Here is a 27,063-nt window from a genome sequence, read left to right as displayed (position 1 = left end):
TCATACAACAATCTGCATGCACACACACTCGCACACACACAGACCACACACCAAGTCAGCAGCACATGAATCAGAGTGGGCTACGAAAGGCCATTTAATCCACCCACAGTCAGGTTGGGTTTGGTAGGATAGCAGAGAGTTACTACTGTACAGTACAGAGTTATTGAATTCTCTATTGATCAAGGCTTGCTGAGGAAAGTGGAAGGAAACTGGAGGCATCAGTTTGGCTGTATGAAACCATTTGATTCGTTTTTCTTTTTAAATGTTTAGACTGACGTATGAGAAATCCTTAGTGACCCAGAAGATCAGGAAAGGTCTGCTGGAGCTAGAAAAAGTATGTGTCTGTGTTCGATCTCAGAATGATTTTAACATTCAGATCAGACATAACACAGAGGACATTGATCATTTGAGCTGTGTTGTTTCAGCAGTGCTGTTAAGCCAAGGGTTTATCACAGACTGGCAAGGATATATACACACAGACTGTAGGCTTGGCACAGGTTGCATGTGCGGGTTGTGTTGCCTCCATGTGGCCATTGTTGCAAATGGGTGTGTGTAAGCAAATGTAAGATAAGCTTCATTGTGGATTTCTATCTCAAATAAACAATTAAGTTTGATGTAATCAATCATGTTTACATGTTTTGCACATTCTGTGCAGGGTTGGTAGAGAATAGCAGACAGGTCGGATATTCTTGATTTTTTGGAAGAATTAGATAGGTCAGGTCAGGATAGTGCAGCCTGGGAAAACTGGCTCGGAGGAAAAATGTGTCCTTTTTTAAAATCTTTCTGGCTAAAGTCCCAGTGCTGTTAGAGAGTAGCGCACTCATTACTTTGGAAACCTTTTTTACATGCATTCTTGTGTACAGCAGAATGCGTGTTTGAGTGTGTGTCTTCTTCATAGATTCAGAATGACAAGCATACAGATAGTGTCCAGTCTGACCAGGTGTGTGAGAAGGAGTGCAACCTGTGAGCACATCCCTCTATCCTCAAAAAGTGAGAAAGTGAGAGAGAGTGCAGTCGACTGGTTGGTCTCTGTGTGAGCTGCGGTATGAGAGTGCATATCGCTTTAAAAACAACTACCAGTCAGGGAGACCAAGAGACAGGCTGCATTTCCTTAGTGGGAATGTTTGTGTTTGTGGCGTTCAGGGCAACGGACAGAGGGTGCACTGCTTCAGTGAGAAGAAAAGAGAGAGGAAGGGAGGAGGAAGAAGAGAGAAAGAGTCAGCAGGGACCACTAGCTGTGTGGGACTGGGACAGACGGACTAGGGTTTGACCTTGAAGAAACATCAGATCGCTGAATCCCAGAGAGACTGAGGGGACAGAGAGGGAAAGCGGCAGCAGAGGAGACATCCTGTCTCTCTGTGGCTTACCTCTAGAGATGATTCAATTATTATCTATTGGAGCTACGTGGTATCAAGAGGACAAAAAGGCTAATTCCTCCTCACTACCTGGGCCTCTAACTGGGTGGATTTTACCTGTAATTGCTCACCTGCGCAAATAAAGGTTTGTTAATGTGACACTTGTGGATATCACACTGTCATCAGCTCATACTGCTATACTACACATACCTCTGGAGGTGTGTCTGTCATCACAGAGAGCTTGCAGTCAGTGAAGTAATGGAGGCAGTCTTGTTGGGTCTAGACGAGACAGTCTGTACTCGGCAGGGTCTGCTGTGGACTCTCACCTCAACAGCCCTCCGACGCCTTCGTGGGCATGCCAGGAACCTTCCTGCACCCCTGCATCTATTACACACACACAGGTGTGTTTCTAGGCCACTCTACCAGGTAGGCTGCACCTCACATGCAAACAAAGCAAACATATACTAGATATGCATGTGCATATGTATTCAAACTGGCAGCCTTGCACAGGGTATTTATTTCAAATGCAACTCTAAATAAATTTACACCTGCAGTCTGCAAGCTGTGCCACATGTGGAGATGGTTATCCGGTATAGGAAAGTATTATAAATAAAGGATTACACTCTTGTTTCAAGGCTTGGGACAGAAGGAGAGAGGCACGGAGTGAACAGATGATGTACTGTGGGCCAGGTATGTCCTTCAGGCGATAGACCAGGGCCAGAGACAGGGGCAGGGTTAAACATGACTGATTTGTTTCATTAAGCATGGAGGACAGAATTGGGTTAGATGTTGGGGCGGTGTTCCTGCTGGTGAAATGGGACACATAAGCTGACATAGTTTTATAACACATGGCTCAGGTGCATGTGGAGTGTTGTCCCGCCAAGTTCATCTATTGCGTAGAAAAAACGCTGCTTTGGTTTACATTGTTGTCCCTGTGTGGGGTTGTTGTGCTCAGGATGCAGAGCCTTAACAGGAAGTTGTGTTGCTAGAGTCACTATTAAGGAGCCGGTAACTAAGCTGTTAAGCTGGTAAGTGTTTCTATGGAAATGTGAAAGGGGTATGCTTGCACACGAAACACACAGTTTTATAGGCTGTCTGGTCAGTCACCATGCCTCCATCGTTTAATCGAACTCCTTGCTAACTTTAAATGTGTCTGTTTGCTTCAAAACTGTTTCACTGGTGAATTAATTATTTGAATTGCTTTATTAAAAGCTCTGGTGTCTTCTGTGCCTTGTGTTTGTCTAGCTGTGATTCAGCAAAATGGTTGATCAGTATGCGCTTCACCACGTCTGAATCGTACTCAGGGCTTTCATGGAGCCATTAGTATTCCCTGGACGTCTCACCTATGCAGCTGGCACCACCAGGACAAACCCAACCGGCTCACAGGGAGAGACTCACCAGGCCTGTTGCAAGATAACAAAAGGCGCACACTGTGCTGCATCGCACAAAGTCATCAAACACCATCAGTGAAGTAACTTAAATACATGTACATGCACACAAACATACACACACACACACACACACACATACCATGTGCCTTTTCCTGTCTTTTAGCTCTAATGCCCTTTTTGTTCTCAAGAGGAGAATAAACTGGATTGTTTTTCTAACTTTTGTCTTCAGATGTGTTTTTATGTGGCTCCTAAGTTTAAGCATCCTGAGGGAGGGCAACACAATCAGAGGAAACTGAAATAATATACCAGACCTCCCTAAGACAAACCCATCCTTAACACCCCCTCCTGGTTTAGAGAAGCACAAACATCTGAAAGAGGCCACACTAAAACACCTTTCAAAAAGAGGTCTTTTAACACTTTCCCAAACATCCACCAGATGTGTTCTTTGATGACCTACAAACAACATCTCACCCTGGCCTGACAAAATGGTACGGCCCAAGGTGGAGCACTTATTAGTGGAGGGAGTTGCAAAAGCAGGGAGGGAGGGGTCAGTGTGTCAGGCTGCAGGATGGGGATATCCCTGGCTCACTGCACTGCCTCCCTGCCCGGCTTCCTCTATTACTGTTAATGAGATACCCAGCCTCACACAACTGGCAGACACACAATGGAGAGAGAGCAAGAGAGAGGATTTAACTGTGTCTTCATATTTTATCAACCTATTTTCACTTCTTTCAGCCTGAAATGAAAATACATTTCCACTCCAGTGCTCTGACCTAAACCTGTTCCTCCATGTCTCTTTTTCCTCTCTGACACTCTATTTTTGCTTTTTTTTCCCAACTTAAATTACTGCTTCATCTCTTATTTAACTCTCTCTACTCTCTTTTCCACTCTCACTGGAGAAGACATCCATCACCAGCAGTCCTACATATACTCAATCAGGACAGCAATCCAGAAAATTTACTGCGCTCCAATGTGTGACACATATGTCCACTTGATAATTTCTCGTATGCTCGTAAGCAGCACCCTGTGTGATTGAGGTTACGGTAACTAATTCATAAATGCTGAAGACTGCAACATTTATGAAATGTTGTTTGCTCACAGAGACATGCTCTTATTTATCTCGTGAGAGAACGCAGTCGCGTGTTCACACTTCCATACATCAGGCTGAGTAATATTGACTCAACAGCCTCCAGTCACACATTTTCCTCTGGTGGTATGACCCTTTAAATAGGGTTAGCACCGACAGGCGTGTGAGGGCAGTGCTCTGCTGTGTTGTGTTAGACAGTGTCTCTGGGTAATTGTTTGTCATTTCTCATGTTGCTTCCCATCCACATTGATTCCATCTGTGTACGTTATATCTTTTTGCCTCTCTTGTTTCTCCTACCGGCCCCCCTTCTTACCACCCCACCCCAAAGGCAGGATATCCTGCTTGGGGAAGAAGCAGGGGTAAGGACTAGAGCAAACACAGGTGGTTGGACTTCCCCTGAGTTGCAATAATTTCTCATTTACCTGTAATCATCACTGTTCTGAAAACTTACTACAAGCCGTCATTTTGCTCTTAAGAATGTGAAGTGACATGTTGTTAAGCAAAACTTTTCCTCTGTGTGTTCAACATCCTTGTAGATCGTTTTCAGACTTGACAAGATAAACATCCTAGATACACCAAGTTTATTTCCTGTTATAGTGCTTGATAATGACAGTAGCTGACAGGAAGCTGGTTCTCCTCGATGTCAAGTAAACGTAGATCCAATCTGTTTCCTAGCAACGCAATTCCACCGAAAAGTTTTATACATATTTAAAATCTTGCATTATGTCACATCCATCATACATATTCATTAGACCTTGCTGCTCCGTTAGCTTGTAGGCTCTACTGCATCATATTTAGGAAACCCGGGCCAGTTTACTCCCACTGAACTCATCTGGTCCTGTTTCCTGTGAGAATAGCTCTGTCACTGATCATATTCCTTTCCCACTGACGAGTCCCAGCCCCATTATGATACGAAGCAGAGACGCAGCAGCACAACTCTAAAATAACCAAGATGCACAATCCTCCCTCTGTCTAGGAGCAGTTTCATTTTGTGTCTGTTCAGTTACTTCTTTTGTTGGTGGCCTGATAAGCTGTGGGCGCTCAGTCAAACCCTGGTGTTTTCAAGCAAGTGGAGTTCTTGGAAGAACAGTCCACTGCGATTGCCAGAAGCTCCCCTGAATCAGGACACGATTGTACTCGGTTCAGTTTGTTAAGTCTCTTTGACTCTCATGTTCAATTTATCATCCATTTGTTCTCATATTCCTCTGAAACAGATGTCAATAAATAGACTCATGACATGCAGGCAAATATCCAGAATAGGAAATCTGCGTGTCCTCGCTAATTCCCAGCCTTATTCCTTTTTTCCCTGTTTTCCAGCCAAGCAATTATTGGATAGAGGTTGAGGTTGAACTTGTGACTTCCTACTGAAGAATTTGATCACTATCCCTGTCTGGCAGCCATTTTTGTTCTCATTGCCAAAGTCAGGATCTGTACGTGAGAAAATCTTTTCCCAGAACCGACAGAGAGAGAGCTGTTTGGTGATGGGAGGGGTAGAGGGCCAGAACGGACATTGTCTCAAATTTTTCCAGTGCTTTGTTTATTTTTTTTGGGGGGGGGGTAATTTTCTAATTTGTTTGCAACTAGCCCAAGGCATGTTTATGTTTGATACCCCTGCACAGGCGCACACAATCACACACACAAACACCCCTCTGTAGATTCTGTTGGTGGTTGAAGCCGTTTACAGTGTCTCCCTGGGGATAAGGTCTTATTTGCATAGTTCGCCTGGAAAACATTTCCACTGCTCCATTCCCAGGTTTATCAAATACTCAGTGTGTGAGTGTAAATGTGTGTGTGAAAGAGGGGGCAAGGTTTGTTGATGTCTGAGCTTAAGAAAAAGGTTCCTGTTGAGATTCATCAGCAGTTCGACCATGGGAAACACTTATTTAGCAACTCCATAAATCATGATCAAAATTTCATGTCATTTATATTTTGTTGATATAAATGTGTTTGACGAGTCTCTCTGTGATTTGCGGTCTTGCGGTCTACATGTTACAAGCACGACACCCCTCCTCCCTCATGTACCATGTCATTTCGTTACTGTGCGCCATGAGCTTCTTAGCCATGCCAGAGTCTAATTTCTCTGGTAACGTGACAATATGTCACACTACTTGATAGGACGGCCACTCACTTGATTAATTACAGGCATCCTCACACGCGTACCACGAAGACATCCCAAAGGACTCATCTGATTCGCTGATTTAAGGCTTGAACAGAAAATAGGATGGTTTTTCTACTTTGGCATTTCCAGCAAAGCTGAAAGAGAAATCACGTATTATTGTTGCATGACACACAAACACGTTGACGCTATGAGCTTTACTGACAGTGTTTTTGATTTAATATGAAAGGATTGCCAAATATGAACACTTTCCCAGATATCTGTTGCCATGTTGGAGACTATTCAGATGTTAAACATGGAAAAACACACGGGTTGCAATATCTTGTGGGTGTTTTATTGGGCCAAGGTTCAGTGGCCTACTTGATGAATCTGGCTGGTATCCCTCTAAATCCTCTAAGTGTGTCTGAGTTGCGGCCAGAGTCACAACTGAGGGGCCCGTGTGGACATGATATATAAGGTTTTTGGAGGTGGTGCTCTTCCATTGAGTGAAGTGAAGGTTTAACTGTGGCATTAGTGATGGGGATATAAGGGTTTATAATGTTTTAAATTCAGAGGTTAGGGCCTCAGTATAGAATGGTAATCCCAGAGGATTACTAGGGGAATCTGGTGAATATCTGAGGAAATCCCTCTCAGGGACTCTCAGATCCTCTGTTTGTATGGATATTATGTCCTCAAAAAGTGTGTTCACATGTGTTTACCGAACTGAGGTTTAAAGTTTTGTATGTGTGTCAACTTTTATAGACGAGTGAGGAAATATAATAATTTCCCTGAACCAAAATATTAAAAACTTCACAGTTCACAGAGCCATTCTCAGCCATAAATTGACCACAGCATGTTTCCCTATAAAGACAATGTATCTGTCACATTAATGCTAAATGGGAGCTAGAGGACTCCATGTTGGCTCTCATACAGTTTTATCATATGTCCTTTCATACAACAGATCCTCTCTGTCTTTCATCTAGTATGTACACCTGTAGGCTAAATTAGGTATGCATAAATTGTACACACATAAAACTGCAGAAATACGTAATGTGTGTACGCTCATATAGGCTCTGCAACTCTATGTTGCCTGCATTTTGTGTGTGTGTGAATTTCAGGGTTTTTGAGGACGTATGAAACAAGCATTTGACAAATAATGCAACCAATAAAGCTAAAAAATTAACCCAGTTCTCATTTGGTACTGTGACACATGATGGATCAGGTGTTTTTATTTATTGAGCAAAAGCTTTCCACCTCGTACCGTCGGATTCTGGCTCTCCCCGAGGTGAAATGGCCAAATGGAAGACATTCAATACCTTTACAATGACGGGATTCCCTTTGGAAAAGAAGAATTGCGCACACACACAGACCACACATACTTGCCAAAGGGCTCTCCCTGCAGATGAGCTGGGTCATTTTTCATTACTCTGGCTCAGAGGAATCAAGTGTGTAGTAATGGAGCACAGTCACATTGAGCCAAAGCTACAGAGGGATAAATCCCAACTGCAGAGCACAGAGGAGGCAGACCAGACAGGCTGCAGGACAGAGCCTGTGGAGGGCTACATAGCTCTTTCTCACTCCTCTATTTGTCATTAGAATTCCTCAGACTAGATCCTAGGAGGAAGATGAGACAAAGGTTTGAGGCTGCAGCGTGTTCACTCCGCCTCCTCTTATCTCTCCAATTCTTCTGTTTTCTTTATTGTGTTGCCTCTATTTGTCTGCCTGCCTCATCTCCACTTTATTCCCACTTTCTGTCCTACCTGTCTGCTTTACTCTTTTCAAACCCCCCCCCCCCCCCCGTGCATTTCTTGCCTCAGTGTCTTGACTGTTGGAAGTGTGTGTTTGTGTTTCTCTTCTTTAAACCTCTTCTATATACCAGTCTCTATACAGGCACATAAACCCTCTTACATCATCTGAGCCAGTATAGCCAGAAGGGGAGCAGGGGGAGGTATGATGAGGGGGTGGTGAGGTGGAGTGAAGGGGGGGGGTCTGTCTTTGTAAAATTGTGAGTGTATGTTGACTTTATAGAGTGAAGGATTTCCTTGTCTTTGCCATTCAGGGATTACGATACTGTCGTCAGCTGGAATTAATCTCTTTGTGAGGAAAACCTTCATTGCGTTCTTTTTTTACTTTAGGTTTATACCCCAGGGTCATACCTTTGCCTGCTACAGTGTCTTAGCATTGTCTTACAGTGCCTCCTCCTCCAAGTGCCCTACATTTCTGGCAGAGTGTGCACGGTGGAGACGGCTAGATCTCCCAGAAAGTTGTCATGACAACTTTTGTTTGCGTCTTAGGTTGGAGAGCACGGGGGAGTGAGGCTGGTCAAACATTTATGTGCATGTGTGCCTCTGTGTGTGTGTGTGCGTGCTTGACAGCGCCAGTTGTGTCCATGCCACTCAGCTAAAGAAGTAAGTGCTTTTAAAAGCTAAGAGTTTGTGATGTGGATGGAAGCTCACCGAGCTCCTGTAAAGCCTGTGCCTTAAATGATGTCGCTCTGTGGCCGTCTCCCTAATTAGCCTGGAGGGTTTGGAGCCCCTGTAGGACACACACACACACTCACACACAAGGGGGAGAAATTAGCAAAGAACAGAGAGGATTTTGGGCCCTTTTTACCCAAAACCCCTTTTCTCCTCTCCCCTGCTGTTCTGGTCTCAGGGTACACGTTTAATAGGCTTGTAGAATACATTAGGACTGACACGCACTCACACACACACACACACTCTCACACACACACATATATAGGAGTCTGCAGACAGGGCTGCTTAATATTCAGCATGCTAAATGATTAGAGTGTTTGGTATTCTATCCAGTCACAGGACAGGGGATAGAGGCCACTGGAGTTCAACCGTTCCGCAGTACACCGTGCCCTTGAGTTTAGGCCACAAGCTGTTTGTGTTTGTGTGTGTGAGTGTCTTTATTTGTTTATGAGGAACTGAAAGAGAGACAGAAGAAGCACCAGAGATAAATAGAGGTCATGGATGAAGATTCATCAATCAGCAAGGTTCAATGGGTTTACAGACACACACACACACACATACTGTATACACTTACATATAGAATACTATTAGCAGTGCAGAACCAAATACCCCACTGTACGTCTCTTTGTCTTTCTGCATGCATTGCCAGCAGTATCAGTGAACACAGGGTCACTCAGGTCTGCGGTGATTTCTCACTGTGTAAATTATAGATGAAGAGAGGAGGTGTAGGGGTAAAAGATCCTTCCCCTGTGAATGACTCACACACATACACACACACACACACTGACAACCTAGATCTTTTGCAGATCAACCCCCATGATCGCTAAGACTGTGTTTCATTGAGATAAAAGTCCTGAAGACATGACATCACTGGTACCTATTTGTCCTGAACCTCTCTGCTCTTCTTGTTAGGCTGTCTGAGCTCTAGCTCCCCCTCACGCCCCCATCACTTTGTCCTCTGTCCTTCCTCAGAAGCTGCTTTAGTCACCAAATCACCTCAGATCCACTTCATCCAAAACACAGAGCAGATGTATGGTCACGTTTTCAGAGACACACACACACACACACACACACACACACACACACACACACACACACACACACCAAAATGTACACAACCGTCGTGCGTATAATGGCTCTATCAACTAAGTGCTCCCTTTGGACTGGAATTTAAGGAATGTCCAACCCGTGTCAGTAAAGGGCAAAGCTGAGCAGAAAAAGTCATCTAAGAGTGAGAGGAGAGACTGAAAGACAGGCAATCATAAACCGTGGAAGAAAGGCAGCTTGTCCCTACTAACCCCTTTTGAGTATTTTGAATACAACTCATCCCAATAAACCTTAAGTGCAAACACATTCAAATTGTTGGTAGCATGCACGAAGGATGACCTGCATGCAGAAAGAGGCCAGTGGTGCCTTGCTCTCAAACTGACGCACTGTGGCGCAGTATCATCGCACTGTGCCCAGTGCCCTTTTTTTATTTGCTTGAATGTCATCAAGGGAGACATTAGCTGTGGTCCTGTTTTAGAGCTTTCTGTATTAAATATAACTCCAGGCTCTATATGAGTGCCTGTGCACACGTGTACATCTCTTTGACCCAGTTTTTTTCAGCCACATAGTTTTGGCATCAGTGAAAGTAAAGAAAAACAACAGTAAAAAAAAAATAAAGAGTACAGCAATTAAATTTACAGCACATGATAACACTCCAATATGTACTGTTGCAGTAATGACATAGTTATGCTGGATATTCAAAACAAACATTTGATTATTTTATATCAGACAATGTGACCTTTTAGTGGGAAATCTGAAAAGAATGAGGAGAAGAATTTCAGACCATCAGGAATTTATCAAGAACAAGTCATGTTGTTAGTGTTATGACTACAAGGGAGATTCAAAATACAAAATGGTAACTCATTGCTGTGTTCCTGTGTTATCTGCACCCCTTTTATTTTTCTTATGATAGCATACTATAGATGTGTGGTGAACATGTAAGCAACTTCTGTATGTCCTCTGGGACCGCTGAGCGTGATCCAATAGACAAACCTGAATCTGAAGCAATTTGTTGGGGATCCCCCCCTCCCCTGGAGGCATATATAATCTTCCATAAAGCATGATTTCTGATGTCTTTATTGTGCCAACTGAAACACCTCACAGCAATGTCCCCAGTAAAAAAATTCATAAGCATCCCCATCTGTCAGTTTTAGTGTAAGTAGTGAATCTGTGTAAAGATGTGGGGAAATATCTCATGAAAAAAATGACTTTGGTAAAGTCTGGGAATGGAGCTTTGTAGTAAAAGGAGAACAAAGCAGAGTTGGCTACAGAAATATCTCCAGCTTGTTTGAAGTACCAGTGTGTTTCTGATTTTAAAAACGCCCTAACTGGAACCACATTTCAGTCCCAAAGTCACTCACGGGCAGGGAGGGTGGAGCTCACAGACACACACACACACACACACACACACACACACACATATATACACACTTGAACAAACAAAACAGATCTCTCCATGTCCGTCGTTTCTCTAGACATTCCTGGCTGCCTTTCCATGACCCTCCCTGCTCCGTCTCACTCTGCCACTACATGAAGCACTAGATGGAGAAGAAGACAGGATCTGGCCCTGCTATTATTTTTCCATCAGGTTTTTAATAACCCAATAATCGAGAGCTACAGTATGTTGTGCTGAATCTTGTATTGTAATCTAATCTGCACCATATGCAGATACTGCTACATCAAAACTGACGACGAGTCATAAAGCCTATTCAACTATAATGATCTCAGCATCATAAATCATCATTGGACTGCTTGTGTCAGACCACGCTTGCTCTCAAAGTGACGTGTTTAAGAGTGTGTTTGTTTAGTCTCCATTAATGTGGGAGATACGCAGACAAAGACAGACAGAGCAAGACAGAGAGCGAGAGCATGGAGTGCGTGTGTGTGTGTGTGTCAGTCTTAACTGCCTACCGCAGCGTCCCACAGTCAGGGTTAAAGAGATTCTCCATCTTGCTTCAATTAACTGTTCAGCGCTGTTTATATCACATTCCACCAATATAGGTTACCTTTTCCAGCACAGACCATCGACCCTGTTCCCCTGCTCGGCCCTTAAACCTTACTCCAATACCCACTGCCTGTTAAACCCACCTCACCCATCCAGATCTTTCCCCTTTGGACCCCTACTCCATAGAAATACACCAGATCAGCACCTCATTACGACCACACCTCAGCCCAGAATAGAAGCCCACTGGCTCCATAACAAGGCTCTGTCAGGGCCCAGATATGTCACACCTACAAGTGTTTCTCACCTTGTGCTTCTTGGCAACACTCTCTGTAGGTCACCGGAGGGTGACCATGTATAGGGAAGTTAAGGGGCATGTGCAGTGGACAGAGAGGCTCACTAAATCACAGCAGTTTGTTATTGTTCCTTCCTGCCTTGCTTCCTTTCTTCCTTCCTTTTCCTCCCTGTTTTTTTCTGTGAATCTGCCTCCCCCTCTCATTCAGCTTCTCTGGAGCTACTCACATCCATTCCAAACAGGAACAATAATTCATAAACTCTTGTAGTTTTAAGTGTTCAAGTTCTGCTCTCCTCTTCTGTCTTTGTCAGTTTTACCCCATTCCTCCACTGTCTGCATTGTCCCCTTCTCTCTCCCCCTCCGTTGCATTTGTCAAACAACAGGGCCCTTGTGATAGCAAACTGAGGAAGCTACCAATAAAGGGAGATATGTATTTGACTGGAGAAAGCGCAGGATGAACGGGTGTATGTATTAAAGCCAAAGAAAGAGTCATCTGGAGATGTTTAAGTTGGACAGGCCAGTTTCCGGTGTCTGGAACAGGCCAAAAATATCCAGAAACAGAAAAATCCAGCAGGAGGGAAAAGGATACACCTCCTCGTTTCTCATGTGACCTTCTACATTCAGCAAACTAAGCTGAATTTTGGGCTTGCAGCATAAGCTATGGTAGCAGCAAAACCGTTCAAGTGCCAAGCACATTAAATTTAATTGCATCTTCGTATTGCTTAATGTCTGGGAAGAGAGAATTTCTGATGAATCCTGCAAATTTTAGATTATGAATTGCCTGTGGTATTTCAAATATGGTGCAACTGCATTTGGCTCAGACAAACTGTATTTATGACACAGACTATCTGAAAAGTTAAGATAATCAACTAATGGTGAAGTATCCCTAATGCTGACAGTTTAGCATAAGGTGTACTATGCATGTATGCATACTGTACATATGCAACATGTGGCCTCACACTGTTTTCATAACATAGGAATTACTCATGTTGTAATACAATAATAGAAAACAGACTAGCCGATGCTTGCCGAGTCATTCAAAGACTTATTGACAGTAGGTATAGGCTAAGCCCTGCCTTCACAGCACACACACTAGTGTCTATTTATGGTACCAAAATCTTGACTGATTTTGTTATGTTAACAACTTGTGGTTTCAACGGCTGCTGCTCCAGCTGTGTAAGGTGAACACAAGTGAGAGTCAAAAAATGAGTCAGTCCAACGGCTGCAGTGGACTGAAGGCCAGAAATCATTCAAGCGAGCCAAACCTAAAAGCAAGGGAGATTTGTGTTTTAAAAGTGCAGACAGGAAGTGACAAGCTGGAGAGAGAGAGAGAGAGAGAGAGAGAGAGAGAGAGACCAAACCAGGGATGTAGACATCTAACTGAAACTCCTGCTTTTATTTTGCAGAATCATCTAACCATGTTAGGTCTATGGAAATCTATTAAAATACACAATACACATACATCGGCTTGGCATATAACTGTATTGTCAAAGTAGTCATATGAGGATAGGGTCTTTCAAGGGAACTCTTCCTCTCCCCACAAAGGTTGCATTTGTGAAAGTACAGCTGATTTAATAAAGTAGTAGACTGTGATCACTGCTCATTGTTACGTATTGGCAGTGCATCGCTTGTTTTAAAGGCAGACTATTAGTGTGCTGTGCAGACACAGATGTCTGTTTGGGTTTGTAAGCGCGCGTGCACGCTCTGTCTCTCACACACACACACACACACACACACACAAGGAGAGAGAGAGAGAGGTCTGCAGTTTCTCATGGCTGTGAGCTGCTGCAGAAAATTTCCCCTCATCTCCTCCTCTCCCCGCCCCCACATCTTGCCTCCATTATTCCCGTGTTTTCGAAGCAACTCCGATGACAGCGCGAGACATAGCTGGCAAGTGAAGGCAGCCTGGAATACCTTCGACCGTTAGCCATTTCTTCCGGTCGTCCCCCTCGGTTGCTGACCGTTGGTACGGTCTCCTGCTGGCCGCACGTTCACTCACCGTTTGTGCACGGTGCCGGTAGCGAAAGGGGGGTTGGTCGACCGGGACTAGACCCGTGAGAAGCTCTCTGTTTTCGGAAGGAGGGAGGGAAGAGGCAGCCTTGGAAAACGCTCCCAGTCGCCGTTAATTAGCGCCGAGTTATCTCTACGTTAGCTTGAATGGCGTAGATATGACATGTAACGTTAGCGCTAACGGCTCTGTGGCGTTTGGAGGATACAGGGACTATACAGTGAGCTGCGTCGCTTGTAATTAACGTTAACTAATGGTCACTAACATGGATGCTGATGTGCCTCCTCCCCTAGGCCGGCCAGGAAAAAGGGTGTTTTTTGATGATTTTCTGGCAGTAACACGACTCGTTTCTTTCTGGGATTAATAATTAGGTTTTTTTCCCCTCTCCCTCTTGGAGCCGGTGTTTGTGTGGGAGCCTCGCAGGGAGCGTTTGTTTGCAAGGTAACTACTGATAACGTTACTGCCATCGCAAGCTCTGACCAAGCATCACTGTCAACTGTCTGTGTGTGCCTCTGTAATTTTGGTGCCTGCTCCAGCGAAATAATGAGACACTGTGAACATGGCTGCTTGTTCTTTTTTCATCTCTTGTCTTTTAATCTCACCGTTTCTTGCCAGTGAGTCAGGCCTGAGGATGGAGGTTAGCCCATTCAAACCTGACTACTAATGGGTCAGAAATGTTGGTGGGTTACATACAGCATGAATCACACACCAGGACAAGGTGATGTAGGTAGTAGCACGTGTTTTTAGCCTATGTCTCAGTGGAACCACATTGTAAATTAATGTAGGTCACTGTCAAGATGCTGTTAATATATTCAGTGATTATGTCATGTTTAAAAGACTTGTCCCCTTGCGAATATTATGAACTACCTGGCTAAACTGTCTCATGCATGAAGTTGAAGTATTCCACATTTTCTATTTTGTCAACCCTGTTTAATGACAAGAATCTATTCATAGAAACTTCATTACATTTGGTTTCATGGTGGATAGAAACTCAGTAGCATGTGTCCAATACCACAAAGTGAATTTTATGACTAAAACCAATCAGCGTCTCTCTCTGCCAGATTGGGCTGCCTAATTTTAGCCTCAAGGCAGTGATTTGTTACCTTGACGTTAAGGTTTGTACTATTCCCAGGTGCCTCAAGCAGAGTGCCAGTGAGAGTGTGTGTGTCTGTGTGTGTGTCTGTGTGTGTGTGTGCACACACTTTCTGCATTGCAGTTTCAAGTATTGCAGACAAGATACTAAAGTAAGATGTTTGGTCAGTATACTGTAGTCCTGTCCTCTCTTCTATCATGTCCAGGCTCAATAATGGAGAAAGAAGATTAGTTCAGCCAGCAAAATGTTTTCAGAAATTAGATATTTGCTTACAGTCTAATAACTTTACACCAACTTTTGACCCCCATAACATCTCAGATTGGTATATTATCTATATTTGGTTCAAATGAATTGTGTTTGCACCACTGACCTACTACTCAGTAATCATGGTAGTAATTAAAATCACTATATACAGTATAAACATGGGGTGTTTTTGGAAAGGTAATGTAACTCCAAGACAGGAGGGTGGGAGATGAAAACAAAAGCCAACGTTGGAAAATGTAATTGTGTGTGTGTGGGTGTGTGGGTGTGTGTGTGTGTCACTGTGTGCACAGGTGCACCTAATCTAAACCCTCAACCCACATGAGATCAATGGTGAGTGGGAGGGTAAACCAAACCCTTCAAAGTAGCTGGAAGCCACACACATGCACACACACACACACACACACACACACGCACACACACACACACACACCAGTAGTCATTGAGCAGAGTTCACATAGGGATGAGTGTTGAGACACAACTCTGTCACTCCTCTCCCTCACTCTTTCTCTGGTATCTTCATCTTTCTGCTAAACTCTCACCTCCAACGTGCCACCTCAATGCAAGCTGGCACAAGTGGTCAGAAAGTAGATGTATGTTATATGCACTCTTGTTGTGGGCACACCCTTACCAAATTGCAAGAGCCTCAGGTGGCCAATATGATCCTCATGGTGAAGGGTTACAAACCGGTTACGCTTGTGTTCATGTTTATGGCATCTATGTTTTGGAAGGAGTTCTCATCAAATGTTTGACAATGAGGATGTCTCTCCCCCTTTCTCCCAACATTTCTCACCCCACCCCACCCCTCCACACACCCACACACACCACCCCCATTCCCCCCTGTCTCCCTCCCCATCTCCCAGATGTGAGGGAAGTGTGGGAGGAGCCAGGGGGTGTTTGTGTTCCTCAGGGTCCCTGCTTCCTGTTAAATTGTAGAAAAACTCCACATGTGCTCATGTGCTGAAAACACCAGCACACACACACACACACACACACACACACACACACACACACACACACAAACATACACTAACATGCTGAATACTCTGGCACAGTTTGTACATCTTTTCTTGAAATGTTTGACATTATTTCTGCAGTGAATTTTGTGAATTTAGTCTTGTTTTGTTGAGTTTTATCATGCAGTAGCAAACTTTCCTCAAGGTCTCAAGAAATAGCTTGCTTTGTCTGTCATGTGAAATGTTTGGTCTAACTTGTGTGTGTGTGTGTGTGTGTGTGGTGCATATTTCCCACGGTAGACTGTTTCATCATTGCACCTGCCTCAGTGTTTACGCCTGAACTTGGCAGATGGATATTATCAGTTTTTTGCAGCTCTATTCAGCAAACCTTGTATCAACAACACAGACAAACATTCTAGTAAACATTGTCAGCAGGCAGCTTCACTCCGGTCACTGCAGTCCACTGATGGATAATAGTTTTCCTGCTCAAGGAGGAATGCTAGAAATGTCCTTGAGGAAGAGAGCAGTGCAGGACATTGTCTCTATTGGCCCATTGTGTAGTTAGCTCAGTTAACCTAGTTAAGACTTCACTAAGTTAACAAACAGGCATGCACACTCCAAGCTTGCCATATAGCACGTCTCTCAAACTAAATGAGGTGTACTGAACTGATGCATCATGTTCTTGTTTGTTAGTTGGAGATTTAAGTCATTTTCTTTCTATGATGGGTATCAGTGGAGACCCATACAAAAGTCTGCTTTTGATCTGTATCTGTATAACATGTAATACCTTTAAGTAATTTATAATCAAGCATATTAACAAGCATTCCTTGTCTGTCTGTCTCTTCCTTTCAGATGACAGAGGGGAGGCGATGTCAGGTCCATCTCCTGGACGACAGGAAGCTGGAGCTCCTTGTGCAGGTGAGTCTCTCCTCCTTCCACCCTTTCATTCTTTGTCTCTTTCTTCCCTCTCTCTTTGCAGACTCTCATATCCTTAGAGCGAGGGAGAAGTGATGTCTAGCATCCTGAGGGACTCAGGTACTGCTGACCAAGGGAAATTTGGTCAGCAGTAGGTGACTTTGCACTTTCTTGATGCTCACCTGATCTCTCCACACACACACACACACACACACACACACACAAAAACACACAGGAGTGCGCGCACATCGGACCCTGCTCTGATTTACCCTCCCTGTAGACTCTAGTCATCCCAATACAGAGTTCAGTCCTAATGATGTCTTAAACAGAAACTCTTATTTCCCCTAAACTTGTGCTTCACTGCTTATTCTTCATCACAAATCCCTACTGCCCTCCTAGAATGCCTTAGCAATGCCAGAATAATTTAACAAAACACATCAGCTATCTGTGTCACTGACAGTGCTCCATCTTATCCTCCAAACGTCTTGGAAAAACAAAGCAGCATGCTGTCCCCCTCCCCCTACTTTCAGCCTTCAATCCTCTCAGCAGGACTTTCTGCTGTAATGACCAAAGGCATCAGCAGCAGCAGCACCCACAACACACCCATCTCTCCCTCCTTTGCCATTGAAAGCCCCTACCTTCTTTTTCAGACAGCTATTTGCTACTGTCTGCTCTGGTCTGCTTTAAGTTCTATACCCAGGGTTAAACCTCGTAATGGACATTTTGTAACATCACACATTAACACACATTTCATTATGTGGGGACTTTTAGTTGTTTGTAAATTGTGTGGCCCTCCCTTCACATTCACTTCTCCCTTCACTTTGTCTACTTTGACAATCTATAAGACCCCTCTCATGGTTTGACTTCAAAGTCTGAAGTATTTCCATTGGAAGCTCTTTCCACTCTTCCTAACCTGCCTCAGCGCCCTTTGGGCCTGACCATTACCTGATTCCACTGGTAAAAGAGAGATAGACAAAAGAAGGTAATTGCTCTGGAACAGGAGAAGAAGAGCGAGTGGAGAATAGAACGATTGACAGAAACTCGGGAGGTTGAGAGGGAGAGAAAAAAGTGAGATGGGAGCTTAGGAATGGGGAGACGGGAGATGACAGTAAAGAGATGGGAATAGAGAGGAGAAAATGGAGGGGAGAGGCGAGGATAGGTCTGCTGACTTTCTGATTTGATTACTCTGCCAGAACTGATCCTCTCTTTCAAATTGGTGCTTCTTTCTGCTCCTCATCCACTCTCTCTTTCTCTCTCCATCTCTCTGACTTTCCACTCTTTGCTGTCCATATCTTATTTTCTCACTCAGGTCCTTTCTTGCCTTTACCTGCCTATGCCTGGCTCTGTCTCTTTTTAAAATCTCCAAATACAATTGCAGCAGCTCCATATCTCATCCATCCAACCTCCCCTCCCTCATTCTTCATCCTTTTGGCCATCAAGTAATTAAATAAATAAACAAAAAGAGAGTTGAAGAGTTGAATAAAAACATTATAGTAACCTTTGTTTTATGTAAAGAGTTTTACAGGTACTTGAAGATAAGATGTAAGTGAGAAAGTCTGTTCTGTTTACTGCATAATATACACAATGTAACAAATGGTATTTTTACAGTTTGGCAATGGTATTAGCAACAGAAAAGGTTGTACAAAAGGTCCGGAAGAGGGGATGTTATTAACATTAACAAACCATTTTCATATAAATCAGGATACTGCTGTCTTTATTTATCTTTCTCTCGCTCTTTGTCCTCACTTCACTCTGTTGGACAGATGTACAGTACTAGTAAGTTGTAGGACCAGAGAATTACAATGTTATTCTTAGTTTTCCGGTGAACTAAGAAGCAGTCAGGTCCTTTACTCATTTGCAAAAAAAGGGATCTCTTGAAGGGATGATCATAATTCATAAGCAGCAAACAGTTGCGTTTTTTAAATGTTAAGGCAGTACTCCCGTATTAAACTCTCCGTTAGGCTATTTCATGTCCTGTTGAGGTTTTCATTCAAGTTCCTGTAGCATGCCAAGCTGAAAGGTTGTCTCTCATTCCTGTCACTGACTTATAACATTGACCAGCTGTTTAATCCCAAAAGTGTCGTTTACCTTTTTCCTCTTCCTTATCCTGTTCCTCCTACCTTTGATAATGTGTCCTCTGTGGTTTGTTTATGGAGCAGCGCCTCATTGGCAGGGAACTATGTGCCAGAAGGCCAAAACACTTATTGACCAGGCCGTAAAGATTGAAGCTAACCACCAAATGCACCACTGGGTGAAAATATATGTCAGTAATATGGCTATCACTCCCTAAGGCTAGAGTGCTGTAGGTTAAAGAGTGAATGGGGTTGCTCTTCCATGCTTATGTTTATGTGTAGAACTCTACATTAATAAAGAGACACTTTAGGGTTTCACTGTAAGATGATAAGATGCTACAGCATAGGTATGTATACAAAGTATTCATGGGGTTGCTCTTCCATGCCGATGTTTATGTGTAGAACTCTACATTAATAAAGAGACACTTCAGGATCTCACTGTAAGATGGTAAGATGCTACAGCATAGATATGTATACAAAGTATTCATTAAAATGTTAAAACATGCAGAGCATGTGGCTAAAAACCTCTTCCTTACCCACCCTTGGACTCTTAAGGACTGCAACTGATAAATCAGTTAGCATCCCATAAATCTGAGCAATCCTGAAGGCGCCAAGGGCCTGGCTAGCTGTTTGCAGAGATTGGACTTGCTGCCAGCCAGCCAAGTGAGCTACTGTTGTGCGTTTGTCACTTGTCTGGAGGTTTGCTTCAGCGTGTCTCCTCACTTGCACCTCCCTGTAATTCTTGTGCTGTTAATTACCTGTGCTGCTGCTGAGGCACAGGCTAAATGTCTATTAGTAGTAATGCTGTCTAAGCTATCAGATAGCTTTACTGTCTGATAGATGGCTCCATAGTGTGTTTGTATATGTGTGTACGTGTGTGTATATGTGTCTGCTTTGTCTGTATATGTCTGGGTTGTGTGTCTCAGTGATTGTGTGTGTGTTTACTGTGCCATATCACTTACTCTATTACCTGTCATTCACTGTCTGTATCACTATTGGTATCTTCCACAACATTATTATTACACATCCGTTAAGTATCTGGTATCTCACAGATAAGCTGTAGTGTCGGGCTGTGTGTAGCTGTGTGGAAGGGGTGAGCCGTCACTTGAAGAGAGAACAAAACTTAATTATTCTATCCAGCGCAGCCCATGTTATTAGAGTTATTACAGTCTGCTTGGTGTTCATAACAATGTTGACGCAAGAAGCTCAGCCTAACCTTACAGAGGTCCTTCTGTTCTTTTTCATCTTCAGTCATGCACTTCTGATGTTCAACAGTGTATCTGGGGCTCATTTTGTCTCCATATCATCTTCTTTACTGTTTGTGTCCACGTGTCTCTGTCCCCTCCTCTGTTTGTTAAGCTGTGGTGGCATGGACGTTTAATTGATATTGTTGCCAAGGCAGTTGACTGCTGTGTGGTAATAAGAGACCACCACTGTATGTGTCTCAGACTGAACCAAAACATGTATTACTGCTAATACTATAAAGATAGGCTGCTTCCAGACCTAAAATTTCCACATCTAAAATGTTTTGAGCACTTCAAAGAGATCTAGTGTCGCTCTCGTGAATGGCTGCTCTCCCATTTGGAGAAACAACAGAGCCAGTCAGAGCCTTTGTGGATGTGAATACCAGGTTTTGTCAGAGTCAGACAGATCAGGCCTTTAAGGTCAGCACTTGAATCATTGCTCATGTTGTATTAAACTACATGTTACCATATAATGAATACAAATTGAACATGTTCATGATCTTATTGTTTGCTAAGAGAGGTGAGTTCATTGTCCATACTGGAAATATGCATTTGAAATTTTTCTTTTAATTAATCAACAGAGCAGTATGGGAATCTCCTAGATAATTTATCAATACTGTAGGGTTTTGTAATAGGGCTACATCAAAGGGACATAGAGACAGAATCATCTACTACAGTAGATATTTTATGAGAAATAGATTTAGCAGATATTTTCCTGTGTAACATTATCATCTGGTACATGAATCTGATACAAGGGAATATAAGACAGAATCAACCTCTATATTAGCTTCTCCTCAAGCTCTCTCCAGAGCCTTTTTGTGTTGCAGGATCACTGTAGGCGTCGCGCTTATATGAGATCTAGGTCATTGGAGTTGTGCGTGTGTGCGTGCATGTGTGCTTGTGTGTGTGTGTGTGTGTGTATGCTTGCTGTCTGCATGACATCACCTCCCTCTCTTTAAATAGCTCTCAGTAGCTTCTGTCACTGAAGTTGTAGTTGTGCAGCGAGTAGATAGTACAGGACCTCAGGGGGAGATTCTTAAGAATGTGCACACAATAGCACATATAGCTGTGTGTGTATGTGCGCATATTAGGTTGCACACAGTATGTTTCATATAGCACATGCATGTATGTTGTGTATGGGCTTGTGTGTGCATATGTGCATGCAGATTTGTGTGTGTGTGTGTGTGTGTGTGTGTGTGTGTAATGAAAATGTAGGCAGCAAGGCACACCCATGGTTAACCTCAGGGTGGGGCGTGCTGTTACTCAGGATGTCACAAACCAGCAGCATATGGCAGCAGTCCCCGGCCTCTGCTTGGCTTTAAGATGCTCTGCGTGCTCTGAGCGTTGTGATGAATGGAGGTTGTCATCACATATAGCTTGTACAGTATTCCACAGTATTAACTAGCAGTATTAACTCTTATGCTAGCTGCAGCCCTCTCCCTGCAATACAGTGGTTGAGCCCAGAGCCATGACTCTGCAGTAGAGGTGTGGGTCAGAGAGGCGGAAAGAGAGAGGGAGAGAGGGGAAGGGCAGGGTACCTGCACTGTCAGCAACATCCACACACTCCATCCATCTTTCTCGCTCTCTCTCTCTCTCTCTCTCGCTCTCTCTCTCTCTTTTATCTCCTCCTCTCTTGCTCTTTTCCACTTTTCCCCAGTGTTTGTTAGAATGCTTAGTCATAGCAGTAAATCAATAGCTGATAGAATACATTAACATAAAGCTCTACCACATGTACTTGTTCCAATTAAACTACTGTGTGATAAACCACTACGCTCACACACAAGGCAAGTTATAACTGAAAAATAAAACCTTACTGAGAGGAATACTAATATTTCTGTCTCTCTGCAGCCCAAGCTGATGGCTAAGGACTTGCTGGACCTTGTGGCCTCTCACTTCAACCTCAAGGAGAAGGAGTACTTTGGAATTGCATACACAGACGAAACGTAAGTTGCATTCAAATAGTAATGCTATTGAAAACTACAGTGCACATGGTGTTTCAGTAGCCCAGAACTATCTCTTCAATGTATCCTGTTTGTTAGATTGGGTTTGTCAGTGCAGCCCCCTACCACTGTTACAGTGGTAGGGGGACATCCAGACTGTCAGCTAGCAGTTACACTCCTGTTTTGATACTCAGTTTCTATCAATTAAGCAAAGAAATACTACTAAACTTGTATGTACCCACTTGGACCTTTCTACCATTAATGAAGAAATCTAAAAACTGTTGAAAAGACAAAAGCTATGCTGGACCATGTATAAAAGCGCCACTATGAAAACTCCAGTTGCCAGTACATTGTTTGAGTTTTAAATATGGTTTTATAAATCCTGCAGTAAAATGTGGCTGTTGGTTTTGGCCTGGTTTTCTCCTGATGAATTTCCAGTGTGCTTTTATGTACTTAACTGTGTTTTGTTTTTGTTTTGTGTAGGCTTATTTAGGGATAAAACGGCTCTTCGATTTAAAAATGATGAGGCTATGATTGTCTGCTCTGGGCTAACAAAATGTCGTATGTCTGCCAGAAGGCTTTCCACAAGAACTGCACTTTGAAATGCAAAAATGACATTCAAATGTGTTTTATTGTGTTTGTTGACCTGGAAAGACAGGAGCACCACAGCAGAGTCCAGAACTAGTCATGCAAACATACAAATGATTTACATACAGGCAAACATTGCCACGGCCTTTGTTTTCTCTCTTCTTTGTTTTATCTCACGTACCCACTGATGTCAAGCAAGACCAGCCTCTACTCTTGGCATTTACAGGGCTGTGATATACTGTAACCAGTGTCAGTCCAGCAAAGATATCAGCTTTGCAGTCTTAGTCCCCTAGGGCAAATTCTATCATGTGTAGATTTGTTGAGTGTGCCTGGGGAGAGCAGACGCCTCAGCTCTGACCACCAGTGGTCAAAGAGGCTGTGGTGGTGGTGGTGGTGGGAGGGGGGGTGTTGAGAGACAGAAGGAGGGAGAGTTTGAGAGAGATGTTGCTCAGTTGCTCAGGAGGCCATGCAGGGTTACCAAGGTGACAAGCTGTCTCTGCAGTTTTTCTCCCTGTTGGAGAGGGACAGAGAAAAGAGAGGAGCGGGGGAAGAGCAGTGGGGGAAAACGGAAGGGAAGAAATGGTAACAGGAAAATAAAAATAAGGAGGCTTAAGGAGAAAATGTTCATTGTCATGAGATGAAGTTTTGTGCATCCTTGTTGGATAGTCAGACATCTCTGAAAAGCATTGATTGGTTGTTTTGTTGTTTTGTCTCATCAGGGGCCATTTTAGTTGGCTGCAGTTGGACCGCAGGGTATTAGAACACGAGTTCCCCAAGAAGTCTGGTCCCATTATCCTCTACTTCTGTGTCAGGTGAGTCTTTCTTCATTAACTTTATCACCTAACTTACACATGCCATGGTCTGTGATTAACGATAGTGTTTGAATGTGTGTGAGAGAGAGAAAGAAAGATGGAGAGAGTGCATCTGTGTATGTGTTTGTGTATGCACATGCATTCATGTGGTAATAAGAACAGTTTAACAAGGTTAGTTATGACAGGCCCCAATGAAATTGCTTTGACCCTGGTGTTTAACTCCCGCCACAGTGCCTCTCAGCCAATCATGAGCCTCTTGGACCTCATCAGTATGCACTGCATGCAAACTCCATCAAATAGCTTTGCTGTGACTACAAAGTGCCATACTCCAAACAATATGGCAGAATGCTTTCTCCATAGGGAGAGAAGCCTTGCCATTTCTTCTCTACGTTAGTGCTACACATATTTATGCAGAAGCAGTTTGACAATGGCTGTTGCTGGCTAAAAGGTTCACTTGCCAATGTGATGCTTAACAGGGTAGAAAATATTCTGGTATTTGACTCAACCTGTGCTGAGGCATGTGCCCAATCACCCTACAATCCCACTTTTCCTCTCTCTGCCATTTGTACTGCTTATACAATGGTCCATCTCATATGTAAAACACTCCTGACTCACACACAGGCATCAGATCATGTGTGTATATATGTGACAGAAATACAAAGTGCGTCTGTCTGTTTGTGTGTATGTGGGTATTTTATCTTCAGTAGGCAATTGAAAAAGAGTGAAAAGGGCACCTGACCTGAGAAGAGATTTTCTCATCTCTCTTAGCCTCAAATGAAAATGCACAGCCCTCCCAACCCACTCTCTGCCCAAACACACACTCACACACATGCACTCTCAGTGAGAGCCCGAAAAGGAGAGCCAAGGCTTTGTTTTGGGTCCACTGGTGTTCTCTGTCCCCAACATATGTCAATGATGTCATATACACCCCAGGGACTAAGTCTTGGTTAGCAACGTACATAGTTACGTGACACACAGTAGCTCATTAACTCTTCTAAACAATGTCATTGAGGAGTCATTTCCAGGTTGACATTTACAACATAGCTCATGTCGTGACACAATGAGGTGACTGTATAGCAAAATCGTATTCTTAGCACATAGACCTATTGTTCACTCTATTTAGTGAACAATGGTATCATTGTACATGTATTAAAAGATGTGCCGATAAGTATGTTTGGTTGCTATTACTGCTGTTTTAGTCATTTGCATTGATATTGACATTTACCATCTCTCTTTATCCTAGGTCAGCTATAGAACTATATAAAACAACTGTGTCTGTGGTGGTGGGGTGGTCAGAGTGAGGGTCACTGTGTGTTTATTTACATAGACTAATAGGTGTTTGAGGATGTAGTGGTGGTGCTGTGACACTGTGAACTTTGACACCATTTTGAGGCTTCACCCCCCCCCTTTTCTCCCGCATTTCAGTCCAATCTCTAACCTCAATCTCTCCAAATGTCACACTGACTACACCCCCCCCTCTCTCTCTCTCTCTCACACACACACACACACACACACACACACACACACACACACACACACACACCCTATTTCTTAGACACATGTACACACACATACACAGATTCAGGACTATAATGGAACGACTATCAGCCTAAATGTCAATCCTGAATCCATTATCAGTCCGAGCATATTGTTTTCATTAGCACAATATAAGGTTTTTATGTGTGTATGTGTGTGTGTGCGTGTGTGTCTCTGTTCAGGTGCATGCTCGTCATGTATTTGCATGCTTATGCGGTGTTTGTGTGATGAGTATGTTCCCAATAAATGCTAGGCAGATGCCCACCTCCTGCTGATTCAGTGGATGCCTTTTTGCATGCTTGCTGCTGTGCTGGCAATGTGTATATGTCTCATCAACACTGTGGCTTTAATTAAATGTTCACACTGAATATTGACAAGGCTCCTCTCATTCTCTCTTGCAGCTCAATGTGTAACGCGATTTCAGCCCACCAATATTGATTCTCCTACAATCTCTCTCACTCAATACCTATACACTCATGCACACACAAATCGACACATTCATTCACGTGTGCTCATAGGGACATGTGCTTTGGTCACATTATACACACTTGTAGGGATATATCAAGTCATATACTGAAAGTGTTTTAATATGTTATATTTTGAACTACGTTTCCACCAGAGAAGAAGTAACTATGAGTAGCTTCCTAGTGTACCATCGTAGCTCCCCCCTGGCTCTGCATGCATTCATGAGCTAAATTTAGACTGCATTATTATGTTAGTTCCCTCCTCACCACTCTGCCAGAAGTGGGTTACTGTGCTTCTCTCTCCAGTATGTGACAGAGTGTGTATGTGTGTGTAAGTATTGTAGGTGCATGTGGACTCACTACACACTGCTGATGTTGCAGAGAGGCAGACAATGTGTGAAGTGCATCATGTGCACATTTAATCCGCGCGCGCATGTGTGTGTGTGTGTTCAGATTGTGGAATGTGCTCACACTCACAAACTAATAATGGATCATTGCCAGCCACCATGGTGAGAGAGAGAATGTGTTTAAGGGGAAGTGAAAGGATGTTGGTGTACAGGGTCAACCTTTGGTATGGTGTGCCCCCCTCTGGTCACTTTGGTCATTGCACCATTTCTGTCATGTGCATATGACACTACCATAGCCTGCATGTTTAACCAGTTCTCCTATATTATATGTGTTATTTTTTATTCTGAAGCAAATTAATAATAAACCTTGCTGATCTTGTTTACAGGTTTGAAGATCAACTCATGTCCTTGTTGCCTTTGCTGTTGCAAATGTATTGAAGCCTTTCCTTCTATGTTTTCAGGTTCTACATTGAGAGTATATCCTACCTGAAGGACAATGCCACTATTGAGCTGTTTTTCCTTAATGCCAAGTCCATCATCTACAAGGTAAAGTCATTATATAATGCATATTCCTAATACTGTTGGCTTTTGGTAATGGAGGGATATGTATTATATTTAGATACGGGTGGTAAGAATGTCGTACTTTTTTCCTCTGAACTGGAAATTGGTTATATTTCAAGTTGTAATTATGTGGAGTAGGCTATGTTGTTAGAAACATGTTCCTTCATTAGCTGATTTTTGGTTCTAAATGAAGAGATGCTACAAGAGGCCAGCTTGGACTCCGGTACTCCGCACTGATTTGGTGAAGCAGAAAATGTGAACCATTTGCATCAGCTGTTGCCCATCCTGTTATGTGCTGCACCGCATTCCAGCAACTAGCGAATAATTTGACACATTTACTGCCATCTGTCAGCACATTTATTTCAGCTGTTTAAATAAACACTGACAGCAAGTTGCCCAAAAAGAAAATTCAAAAGGCAAAAAGCACTTTTTATTTTTGACAAACATATATTTTGTACATTTGATGATTGACTGAATATGTATGTTTTCCCAGCAGTTACCAACTCACTTCTGTTATCTTTAGTCTATCTGCTACCCCTGCACATAGATTAGTACATGTACATGCAGTAACACTAGT

At 43.2% G+C, this 27,063-nt stretch overlaps 1 protein-coding gene across 2 annotated transcripts in view; it reads left to right on the top strand.

Annotated features, from left to right (window-relative positions):
- frmd4a (FERM domain containing 4A) overlaps window positions 1-27,063 on the top strand; it is a 54,339-nt gene that overhangs the window by 7,602 nt on the left and 19,674 nt on the right. The window contains exons 1-5 of one of the 2 annotated variants that reach the window (XM_070907052.1): window positions 1,614-1,781; window positions 16,860-16,925; window positions 22,087-22,181; window positions 23,486-23,578; window positions 26,387-26,471. In XM_070907052.1, coding sequence (XP_070763153.1) covers window positions 1,614-1,781; window positions 16,860-16,925; window positions 22,087-22,181; window positions 23,486-23,578; window positions 26,387-26,471 — 507 coding nt within the window. Of the gene's footprint in view, window positions 1-1,613; window positions 1,782-16,859; window positions 16,926-22,086; window positions 22,182-23,485; window positions 23,579-26,386; window positions 26,472-27,063 lie in introns of those variants that run through there. The other variant, XM_070907054.1, reaches the window with a different exon arrangement.

Source organism: Enoplosus armatus, chromosome 6 (assembly GCF_043641665.1).
Source record: "Enoplosus armatus isolate fEnoArm2 chromosome 6, fEnoArm2.hap1, whole genome shotgun sequence".
Taxonomy (NCBI): domain Eukaryota; kingdom Metazoa; phylum Chordata; class Actinopteri; order Centrarchiformes; family Enoplosidae; genus Enoplosus; species Enoplosus armatus.
The sequence above is the reverse complement of the archived record's forward strand: the minus strand, read 5'-3'. Positions and strand labels throughout refer to the sequence as shown.